This window comes from Sebastes fasciatus, chromosome 5 (assembly GCF_043250625.1).
Source record: "Sebastes fasciatus isolate fSebFas1 chromosome 5, fSebFas1.pri, whole genome shotgun sequence".
NCBI lineage: Eukaryota > Metazoa > Chordata > Actinopteri > Perciformes > Sebastidae > Sebastes > Sebastes fasciatus.
This window is the reverse complement of record NC_133799.1, coordinates 13,557,694-13,570,331: the sequence shown is the minus strand read 5'-3', so window position 1 is coordinate 13,570,331 and position 12,638 is coordinate 13,557,694. Positions and strand designations below refer to the sequence as shown.

General features: G+C 40.8%; 1 protein-coding gene across 4 annotated transcripts in view; it reads right to left on the bottom strand.

Annotated features, from left to right (window-relative positions):
* Nucleotides 1–12,638, bottom strand: part of LOC141767644 (carboxyl-terminal PDZ ligand of neuronal nitric oxide synthase protein-like) — a 207,012-nt gene that overhangs the window by 118,157 nt on the left and 76,217 nt on the right. For 3 of the 4 annotated variants that reach the window (XR_012593904.1, XM_074635139.1, XM_074635140.1), the window contains exon 4: nucleotides 10,787–10,845. Coding sequence is in view for 3 of the 4 variants with exons in the window: in XM_074635139.1 (XP_074491240.1) it covers nucleotides 10,787–10,845 (59 nt within the window). In the remaining variant the exon portion in view is untranslated. The remainder of the gene's footprint in view (nucleotides 1–10,786; nucleotides 10,846–12,638) is intronic. The other variant, XM_074635141.1, reaches the window with a different exon arrangement.

Here is a 12,638-nt window from a genome sequence, read left to right as displayed (position 1 = left end):
TTTTTCAAAAACTTTAGCAGAACTCACCATGTGAATCCACCGAGGCTGATTTATGTGTTAATGAAAGTAAAAAATAACCAGGAGGACCCGGTGATTTATAGTACCTTTGACTTAAGAGTGGAGAATTCTAGAAATCCAACTGCATTACTGTCACTTTATACCTGCATTAATTTCAGAGAGGGAATGTGTCTTTTATCTTTTTTCCTCTGGTGAGGCTGCCAACACTGACAGATTATGGGAATACTAAAAAAAAATATGTGTCTATAAAGAATTACTTTCAGCTGTAACTCTTGATAGCTTACAATATGTCTGAAATTATTGATCAAACCATCTATAACCATGAGGAATAATAACAATATGCATGCCTAAGTTTATTGCCTTTACATTTGGCAAATGTGTGAGGATGTGGGTTGCTTTTACAAAGGAGAGATCAGACAAAAGTAGATGAGCACATTTGGTTTCCACATGCAGACTTACTGGTATAAAAGGCAAAATGCCCAGACTCATCATGTGTTTTGGATCACATAACTATCTTCTAAGGTCTTCATCTATGGATCTATTCTACGCCAATAAAGAGAGGTGCAGGGAAGAAGTATGTTTGTAGGCAAACCAGGAAGTTAGCATCGCCCTGGTTCCCTCAACAAAAAACCCAATGGGAGTTTTCCATTGGGTTTTGGATTATTGCAGAAAATAAGCTCTGTGGCAAACAAAAGTTTATGATCCTACCACGTTTTTGTTCAGCAAGATAATCTTATGACTGAAGTGTGAATGCAATCGGCAGAAGTAAAAAGCCAACGCTAGGCGAGTATACACAACTAGGCTGTAAAGGCTGACGTGTCGGCGTGATGGCGTTTTGTAGTCTGTTCAAAAGGAGATTTGTCAAGTATTTAATACTCTTATCAACATGGGAGTGGGCAAATATGATTGCTTTATGGAAATGTATGTATATAATTTATTGTTGGAAATCAATTAACAACACAAAACAATGACAGATATTGTCCAGAAACCCTCACAGGTACTGCATTTAGCATAAAGAATATGCTCAAATTATAACATGTCAAACTCAAGCCCAAAAGGCAACAACAGCTGTCAGTGTGTCAGTGTGCTGACTTGACTATGACTTGCCCCAAACTGCATGTGATTATCATAAATTGGGCATGTCTGGAAAAGGGAGACTGGTATTTCCAGGTTAAGGGACCATGCCACTTTTTTCTCGCCAAAATTTAGTGCAAGTTTGGAGCGTTATTTATTTAGCCTCCTTTGCGACACGTAAGTATGACATGGACCAATGGATTCCTTAGGTTTTTTTAGTTTCATATGATACCAGTATCTTCACTCTAACTTTAAAACTGAGCCCAATACAACCTAAAAAAAAACAAGTTGTGTCAATGCATTAAAGAAATTAGCGGTGTTTAAACGAATTTGCTATAGCATCTTATTATTGCGTTAACTTTGACAGCCCTACTAAAAGTCCATTAAAAAAAAAACACTGACTTTGAGACGAGGGAACCGGAAGTGCTAAATTGCTCATTTCCAGGTTTTAGGACTCATTCATGCACCACTCTATTATAAGAAGTCAATGAGTCAACAGCTTGAGACCAGACAGAATACTAATAAGAAGAAGAAGAATAACACAACACTTCTCATGAAAATAATTTCTGAAATAAGCACAATTGTCTTTGTACTCTGCACTTAGTGCAGGATTTTACAGGAAAAAAAGATTTTGAGACACATATTAGTTACATACATACAGAAATGAAACAGCTTATGAAGTTTATAAATTATGTAATATGTTATTTAGTACTCTGGCCATGGCTGTGGTGTTATTTTACCCGTGCTCCCAGCCCTGCGGCTCCATCTCTGAATGAGTGGGTGGCCTCAAGTCATAACAGTGTGTGCAAGTGTGTATGTGTGGTGCAGAGACAAATAAAGATTTAGTGTGTGTTTTATTTTTTTCAAATTGGATGTCTGTCTTGTGTGGATTTGGAGGTTTGTGTTTGCCTAGAACTCCGTGAGCACGGCTAAAAAAAAAAAGAAAAGGTGTTCAGGCTGCCAGTCTGATGTGCGTGGGTGGGTCGGTGTGCATGATCCAGGGGATTCTGATACACTCCTGACTGAGTTGGTCTGCTGCTTTTGCCCCGAGGCTGCGGCTCTCCGGCAGGTATGAATGTAAAATATATATACACACACACACACACACACACAACCTGTGTGTGTTAAGAGAAAGAGCAGAAAGATTTACACCTGTAAATGTTAACGGAAAATAGCAACAGCAAAGGGACTAAAAGTTCTCCTCCCTTTCTGAAACTTTCCACCTACCACCAATGTCCTCTGCTGTTGGTGTAATGTGGATGACCACTGCTTACACAGCAACACCTCCTGCAGCAGCCAACATTTTGTTACCAATGATTTGTCATGGTTTGTTTATTGTTACGGCCAAGTGAGCATTGTATTAACTGGCTTGCATGCAGACACATGGGGAAGCTCATAACTCTGAAGTATTCATTTATTTCAATATTAGAATATTCTCAGTTGCAGTGCCTTATCACTGAACTAGCATTACAACAGATGTTGTTATTCTGTTTTCACAGTATGATATCCGAGGCCTATACTTCATGGCTATGAGTCACTAAAACAAGGATTTCACAGGTCAAATGGGAGCTTTAAACGGATTTGCAGTCGATATGTCTCACTGGACTGGTGGTATGGAGGAGGAGTGTGAGATAGGAGGAACAATAGGAGGAAATAAACTCACACGGACCTTTTAAAGGGCGGATCTATCTGCATTCTTTTCCATTTTTTTCAAATGGAAACGTCCACTCAGCCATTGCAAATAGCAGTGACCAAAAGTAGTTATCAAAGTAAGTTAATCAATAAGGTATGAATAATGTGAACACTAGCACTAAATGAGTCAATTTTAGCTGTGGTAATTTTTAAAATAACTCAAAGGGTTAGTTCTGATTTTTTAGAGTGCAGTTGTATGTACACTCCCACGTTCTGCAAGGTCAATTTGTCTGATGGCGAGATTAAGCGGCTGTGGTACAGGAGCAGCAGAAAAAAAATCAATATCAGTTGAAGAGTATGCGATATTTACAATATTTTGGCATTAATGTGCCATCAGACGGCCCTTTCCAACGAGGAACTGAAGCCGTTACATCGCTGTCTTCAAAGCCACCAGACTCCATTCACAAAAACAGTCATTTTAACTTGTAGAACAGGAGTTGCTGGTCTACCGCTGCATCGATCGGTTAGTTTCTTTGTGTTATTGTGTGACTTTCGGATCCGAACTAATGTGGCGCACACACAGCAGTACATTGTTCAGCTTCCGTGCCGCTACTCCTGTCTGCTCTTCCAAACGGGGAGCATGCCGACCGCCATCTAAGTTACTGTATGTAATGTTACTACACTGACTATAAAGATGTATATATACTGTACATGTAGCAGCGTCATTATGCAGAAACCTGTGGGAAAACGTTTTTAGAAGGGCTTGGGAAAACAGCATTTTGACTTTAAAACATACGTACTTTGACCAAAATTTGAGTGTTCAGATTTGAATACATAAGGAACACCACTGGGAATCTACAGAATGATATAAAAAGCTAATATTAATAATAATAATGGATCCACCCTTTAAAAGAAAGTAATATGATTATGCCTCCAGCAAGGACATGGGTACTTCTGAGAATGTTGTTGTTCCATTGAAGGACACTGTGGCTCAATTAATTAATTATGTCTCATGTCTCTCCAGTCACTCATACTAACTCACAGGCCCTCGAAAGCAGCCACACTGGTTCACTGAGTAGTTCAGCTCAGCCATATTCAAACGGCGAAACATTGGACATCACTAGTGCATTGATCATTTCACCTGACTGCGCAAAAGACTACTTATTGTGCAATATTCATTATGTGTAATGAAAGGAAACCCAAATAGATGTCAAGGCCTGATTTAAACATCCATTTCATAAATTTGAGTATCTGATGACTCGTGACCATCCAGTGTTTCTGTAGATGTATGGAGGAATAATGAGAAATAGATGGTATGCGCAGCCAAGGAGACATTTCATCCGATGTATAATTGAACCTCATCTCTAATGCAAATTATGGCAGCATAAACCCTCTCTATAGCAGATTTGGTCTTAAATTGTTCGAGATCATTTTGCTCACTTTAATAGGAAATACTACAAAGAGAGCAGTGCATAGGGGTGCACTCCATCATCCGGGGGCAGCGAGCCACTCACTAGGTGCGAGTCAGGCTTCGACTCTATTAAAAAAAATTATTTTCCAGGACATTTCCAATGACAGAGTGGTCTTTTGTGGTAGTCTAATTTAAAAAAAAAAAAAAAAAAGTAGTAGATGAGACTCTTGAGAGTTTCAGACATTATGGCCAATTAGGGTGGCCACAGAATCCCAGACACAGGTGTGATTCACACGTAGCCTACATGCCGTCTCAGATCTTTATAATCTTAGCAGTTTCCGCTACAATTGCTACTGCAGCATCCCCATTTTTCTCTTTCTCTGTCTGTCTTTTGTCAAAGGTTCTATATCTATTTTTCAGCATAAGTTAAAAAAAAAAAAAGTTTCTCAAAGAAAATGCATTTTTCAGCTGAGTAGAGACCTGCTGAGTGCATTAAAATAGTTCTGTATATGATGGCCAGACAACCAACTCACAGGTTGCATGTGGCTGCAAATGGCCTGATTTACCTGTCCATTCAAACAGAGCCATAATAAGAAGGACACATGGTGCTCCTGTTCAAAGCAAAGGGCAGCTGTGAGTATCATTGACAACAACAGAGTGCGAGAGCTCCAACATGCATCCTTCTCATTGCAATGGAACATTAAAGATGCTTACAGACTGCGAGCGAAGACATAATATAATTTACGGAACTCGGATACCAGTAAAATCAGCTCCTGTATCGTTTCCCTCTTTTCTGTGATTGCCATGGTTACGCGTCAAGCTACGGCGGCAAGTTGAACCACCTTATACTCTGACGGCAGCGTTAGAGAGTTGTGCGCTTTAACCAGAGCAGCAGTATTTATATTGGAAACAATGGAGGAGTGGTAATTTTCATTTATCTAATTTGTTTTTTTTCTTGTAAAAGAAGAAATTTTCACCTCTTCAGTCCATGAAAAATCTTTCAAGTGAAACAATCTGAGAAGGCAAATTGATTCTCTGCTTGAACTGCTCACAAATCATGTCCACACTAAGGCTGCATTTACACCAGATCAGGCGTTGCGGCGGAAACGCAGGTAATTCCATTCATTTTGAACGGGGATAGTGTGTTCGGGATGCGCCTGCGCCGAAAAAAAATTGAGTGGCCAGAGGCGGAAAAGTAGAAACAGGATCAGCTTTTAGAGAAACGCAAAACAATATCAGGATGCCATGGCCAATCACATAACCGGCAATCCAGAGCTGTACAGCCCAGCAACGGGGGGACAGAAGACGTTAATCGTCACAGTTAATGGGCCATTAGTGATTCTCCCACGCCGCCGCACAACCCCACGGTGAATCGCCGCAACGCCTGATCCGGTGTGAATGCAGCTTTAGGCCACAACTTGTGACCTGGGGTCACAAGTAGACACTGCATCATTTTAAGGTGTCACACAACAAAACATTTGGGTTATCTTAATATTGACATAGCACAGGCTGTGGCTCAAGTTAAGACCGTGGAGTGCCCAAAAAATTCTGCATCCTATCTGAGATAATCGCTTCCCACCACACTTTGCAAACAAACAGAATTATCACAGTATCCACGCCAACGCCAATGCCAACGCCATAATCTACAACAGTTCCACTCTTTAGAAGCACAATGATTTGATAATGTAGTAGTTTGATGTCACTGACAGCTGAAAGCAGCTGTGGATGAAACAGTCATCTACGCTGGAGCACAGTGTAGGCACAAAGCAGACAATGGACCAACATTATGACAAAAGCACTCAATTCAGACTGTATCCAGTAAACAACAGTGAAGCCTACTTACTCAAAAAGAGAGCTGCACTTATACTGGTTGTAATCAGCCCTTCTCATCTTGGACAGTACATAAGTGTTTGTGTGTGAACACTTGTGACTGTGTGAAGGAGAAACACGTAGTTTTAGACCCTCAGAGTGAAGATATTTTGTTGACTGTCTCTTTGCATAACAGGCTACATCGGATTTAAGTTAGGATCTGGGAAATAAATGAAGTTAGTGGAATATCACCACAAGAGTCCTTAGACGTGTTTACAAGTAAATGTGTAAAATGCGATTGAGCGCAACCCCCCCGCCAGCGCTGCTGATGTTGCATATGAGGTGGTGGACGGTCTCAGTGGCAGTCAGCCAGCAGCAGCAGCAGCTCCAGCTACAAAGCAGCTGAAGATGAAAAAGGAACGCACAAGAAAATGCAAAGCGCTCAGCTAAATCCCCCCAAATGATTTAAAGACACGGCGTCCAGCTGCTGTGAATGTGAAAAAAACCCACAAAGGATAATTTATAACAGTTTGATGTGAATTTTTCTAAAAGCTAGATGTGTATATGTATCACTTTATCTTATGGGATGCATTCAATCCAATGTATCACCAAAAGATTATATTTTCTCACACAGTGAGAATTCCAGTGTCCGAGGGAAGCCTTCTAATTTACACTTTAGCGATATGAAGCTGACACACATCATGCTAAATCTTTCCCACATTTACAGGTTAATCTTTAGTCTCCTTTACAACTAGACAGCACACTGCATGGGGTTACTTTTCAAATAACATTTGAATACACGATGCCCCAGCTGAGAGCTATAAACTGCACTCCCTGCATATTGATAATAAATTAACATCCAGAGTAACTATCTATGTCCTTGGCTTCTTAGATATCACAGTATTGTCCCAGTATGAAGTGACCTGTGGGAAGTACAAAGCCGAAACGTAACATGTATTCAGAATGTGGCTGATTATTAATTGAATTTAATCAGTAGAGTCCACCAGAGGATACCCTGACTGATAACAGAATGAGGTCAAAAGACTGACTGCTGCTCTCATCTGGTATGACTCAGGCTTTTCCACCGTCCTTGAAATGGCATGCATTAGTATTATGTTTATTGATTCAGATTACACATATCTCAATGCATGTTTATTGTGTTTAAAATAGACAACTGCAAGTGCTCAAAACGGCGTCAAAAACTTAAAAAAACTAAAAGTGTTTTTCGAAATGCTGAGATATGAGCTATTAAATAGGCTAACTAACCGGCCTGCAAGTGGTTTTCAGTTACTCAATGCAGCAATCTCTGGTTCACATTGCCTGTATAGTTTGGCAGGCTGGCCTACACGGCAAGTAATGCAGGCCACAGTCGGGTCAGAGTCAACATGCAACTCTTCCCTTGGTGCACTCTGGGAAGGGCTTGACTCAAAGTAACAAGACCTACCTGCTTTAGAGCTTTCAAACAAATCTTTATTGACAATTGTCAATAGTCAGAACGGTCGGCAGAGGCCGACGGGACATTTTATTTTCTATTTTCCACGTACTCAGGTCATGGCTTGATGATCAGACATACAGTGTGAGCTCAAAAATGGTGAGCTTTGGCTTTACATTGTAGACAATTTACTTACACTACAGTATGAGTTGAAATTAAAGGGGACCTATTATGCTCATTTTCAGGTGAATACTTGCATTTGGGGTTTCTACTAGAACATGTTTACATGCTTTAATGTTAAAAAAAACGCTTTACTTTACTTATACCGGCTGTGCTGCTGCACTTCTTTTCACCCTCTGTCTGAAACGCTCTGTTTGCGCTCCTGCCTCCTCCCTTCCGAAAAGCCCAATCTCCTCCGATTGGTCAGCTGGCCCACTGTTGTGATTGGTCAACTGAACCAAACTCCTAGGACTACACTCCAGCTCCACTCGAACTAACTTAATTTGACAGCGTGCCAAATGAGCCGCTACGAAAAATGTGTTACTTGGTGACATCACCACGTTACTGAAGAAAAGGCGGAACTTTAATCAAGGCCTTTCAGGTAGTTAGTTCAGGAGCAGTGTTTCTGTGAAGGAGTGTAACTCCCTTTGGTGCGGACTTTGGGCTTTGTAACTTTGCAGACCTTTTACATGCACAAAAAACTATATAACACACTACAGGAAAGGTAAAAAGCACAAAAGCATAATAGGTCCTCTTTAAACAACAACATCCCTAAAATTGTACAGTGTATGTCCAGCTCTATGTGAAATATCAACCTTTCCAAATTACATGAGACTATTTGTTGGACCATCACATTGTAACTAAGTTGAACAGAAAAGATGAGATGTCATCAGGAACTGTCAGACTCAGCTTGGCAAATGGCAGTGACTGATTGATGGGGCTTACCCATTATATTGTGCCCCCCTTCCCCTCCCAGCCTCCTCCTGCGGGGTAACTTTGTGGGATGCAATATTAAAAACTGCGCACTGACTCAGATGAGCAGCACAAGCTGAAGCATCTTTAACCAAACAAAATCTTTCAGAATTTCTAAGCTCAGAGATGCTTACACAAACAGCCCGGCAAAATCCATCTTTCTGACAGAATCATTTCCAAAGCCCAAAGCTCCAACTGGGCTCCTGGATGCACTTCTGAGCTGTGCCCGCCTGGGGGTGGGGGTGGGAGTGTGTGTGTGTCTGTGGGAGTGTGTGTGTGTCTGTGTGTGTGTGGGGGGGGGGGGGGGGGGGGGGGGGGGGGGGTACCAAGAAAAAGAGGATAAAGTATGAGTCATTCAATACAGAATATGAACTGTGTGTGTGTGTGTGTGTCTATGGCTAAGCTTTCTTTCTACTCCTCTATAGAAATAAGTGTTCCTCACTAGTTTAGCCATGCACCCTTCACTGGATTCACCAGTGACTGCATGTATGAGTGTGTGTGTGTGTGTGTGTGTGTGTGTGTGTGTGTGTGTGTGTGTGTGTGTGTGTGTGTCTAAAGAGAGATTAATGGTGCAGACATCTTAAAGTATACCTCTCATTCCTCAACGGATCCGTCTGAGCCACCAATTCACACAAGCTGCCTCGCAGCACTGTGTGACTGTGTGTGTGTGTGTGTGTGTGTGTGTGTGTGTGTGTGTGTGTGTGTGTGTGTAGCATGTCTGTCCTGACAAACAACAGACTGTGGTACTAGTTCAAATCAAAGGATTACACCCCTGCGGCAATTGGACTGAATGAACCGGACCTTATGGTTAAAGTCCTGTGAGGTGGAACAGAGAGCAGGGATGTCACTACAGATCTCACTAACATACCTTTGCGCTCTCTCACACACAAATCCTTGTAATTCGGTCCCCATGAGCTCCATCCTTTGATTGCTTTCTCTTTGCCTCAGCAAAAACCTCGCCACTAATTCTGATCTTCCAGACGTCCCTCTCCCCCAGCAACGTCTTCCAGCTCTTCCCGGGGGACCCGAGGCGTTCCCAGGCCAGACAAGATATATAATCTCTCCAGCATTTTTCTGGGTCTACTCCCGGGGCCTCTTACCAGTTGGGCGTGCCCAGAAAACCTCCTAAGGTAAGCATCCAAGAGGCATCCTGATCACATGGCCAAACCACCTCAGCTGGCCCCTTTCGACCCGAAGTATCAGAGGCTCTACTCCGAGCTCCCTCCGGATGTCTGAGCTCCTCACCCTATCTCTAAGGATGAACCCTGCCACCCTACGAAGGAGGCTCATTTCGACCGCTTGTATCTCATTCTTTCGGTCACTACCCAAAGCTCATGACCACAGGTGAGGGTCGGACCGTAGATGGACTGGTAAATCAAGAGCTTCGCCTTCCTGCTGAGATCCCTCTTCACCACAACCTTTCCGTTACAATGCCCACATCACTGCTGCACCAAACTGCCTCTCACACTCCATTTTACCCTCACTTGTAAAGTGATACTTGAACTTCCTCGCTTGGGGCAGTGACTCACTCCAAAACCGGATGGAGAAATCCACCGTTTTCTGGCAGAGAACCACGGCCTCAGAGTTGGAGATACTGAGTCTCATCCCGACCCGCCACAGTGTGCTAACGGTCACGGTCTGATGGAGCCAACAGAACCACATCAATTGCATTTTATTCAATACTCAATTCAAGCTGTCACCATGAAACTGCTCGAGCTATTATACTGTAAGATGTGGAAAAAACACTGAGTTAAATGATCAACTTCTATGGTGTTTTCAATAAATGAACTAATGAACAGTGGAGGTGCTAATGTTCCAAAATGGTTTTAGGTATTAAAATTGAAAATGAACAAACAAACAATATTGTGATGGTTTTCACACTTGTTTTCATTATCATTGCTTCACTCATTAATTACATGCATTAATAAAATACATTTTCAAAATTGCCTTTATTGCAGATTCTGCTAAATTGCTTTTTCTCAAAATGCAATAGTACAAAGAAATTAATGTATTGTTCACCCAGAGTAAAAAATCCCATTTCTGACTCCACACATTTTGCTGTCATGTCATTGTTATCAGTGGTCCTCTACTCTCCCATATACTGTATCATTTATGCAGCAACATTTCCTAATTACTCATCTATTTTTCTGAAATCGTTGTGCTGCCCTGTCCTTGAGTCAGTAAGAGTTATCGTCAAAGAGCTGCAATATCCTTCTTTCTCCAAATGTCAACACTATCAGTGACAGAGACAAAAGATTCTCATTTCCTGAGTCACCACAGTGCATTTAATCAAGTTTGGATTTGTTTGGAAACGGCCCAACGAGCCACAAGGACTGAAGTCGTTGGAATAGCAATTAAAAATTAAATAAATTAGCATTTCAAGTTGAGCTAGAGAAATGAAATGTTATATACAAAAATAAACCTCGTGGGCAGCTTACCTGTAAATGGGATCCTGCATCACCATCATCTTGCTCTCATCCCACGTCCACTCCTTCTTCTGTGGAAACAAAAACGAAACCGTAAGGTCTGGTGGTAGAAAATAAAATAAATACATACACTTCTGTCCCTTGTCACATTTGTCTATTGTCTGTTGGTGTAAATATTATAACGTCTCCATCTTTGAGACATTTCTTCATATTTTCCCTTTTTCTTTTGTCTGTCTATTTGTTTAGATCTACCTTCCAGTTTAATGTCACAAACAAAATGTCCAAACATGAGCACACAGGAATTATTCATATTGATTTCTATCTCCTCAGAGCTTTGTTGGCTCAATCACTCAATCGCTCCTATCTCTGGTCTTTCACTGCCTCCGACGCACTCAGAGATGTAAATAGATTGATGACCGTCACACTTGACATTTCAGCTTTCCTGCCAGGGAGAAAAACAAGACGAGAAAACAGGTGAAGGCAACTCGCTCCGTCTATCGACTGACCTTTCATTCCAGCCCTCCAGTTCATTTGACATTGAGGCTTCGATGATGGCTTTAATATTTACGTTATCAGCCAATGCAACACAGAAGGCACGTTCATTCAAATTATTTCCATCTTCTCTCTCTTAGTTTGTTTTCAGACGAAAAAAGGAATAAAAAAAAAAATCAAGATCCGCTATATTTAGAATATTTTCGCCAGTTTCATTAGTTTGTTTTTTAAAATGATTCTGTTGAACCACAATTCAAAAGCAATATCTGATTTTCATTAGTTAATTTTCAGTAAATTTTATTTATTATTACTTTTGTCAGTTTAAAGTTATTTCAGTGACCATTGTGGGTTTTTCTTTCTTTAACGGAAGGGTACCAACAATTTTGTCCACGTGTGTAGTTGTCTCAAGGCAAGGTAAACCAGCGAAGATATTCTAAATAAAGCGTACACTTAAACTGATATTGATTTTTTTTTTAGCTGGGCCTTTCTTTTAGGTGGCTAAAATATGTTTTGTTCTGCCATCAGACAGGTCCGATATCAGAAAGGGTAATGGTATGCGGTCATAGTAACATTCCATATATTCTCCAAATCATGTACCATCCACACATATTACTGTTCACACACAAAAGAAGGCACAAAGTTACATAAGTGCACATTTATATTGGTGTAATGACTAGGCTGCTCCTTAGAGGACCATTTAAAGTCAATTAAGCCTCCTTTTAATGAGACACTAATGTAAATCTGCAATGTACATCTGCCTGTAATTACAAGTCAAGGTCAGTACATCCCCCTTTGTTACATACATGCAATATAGAAATCCTTAATATCCTAATTTGTCATGACTGTTTAAGGAAGCCAACCCTTTTTCAACAGATGTGCCTCTTCAAGCAGCAGCACTATCATTAAAATTATTTAGACTACAATTTTTTTAATAGATGCTTATTAAAATGTCAACTTCAATCAATTTCAATTCATTACATTTGACATTGTTTTAGCAGAAAGTGGTTGCAGCTGTCTAGCTAATGCAGCAGATTTGTACTGAATTTAGAGGGATCATTATCTGCATCTCAACCTCCCACTCAATGCATAAAGATCAACAAGTCATCAGGAGTCTGTTCATTTCCCACTGCGCTAAGAAACTAAGTGGAGTGGATGGTAAAAAGTCAGCTGACCTATTCACTAGGGGTGGTAATCACCAGAGGCCCCACGATACGATATTATCAAGATACTTACTTACGTGATGATACAATCTTATTGCTTATTATTTTAAACATAAGATATATTGCGATTTATCATCTTTATCAACGGCAAATTATGCAGTTTGTTAACATCTGTTGTTATCTATTAAGATACAGTTTTCCCTTCTGTTCAT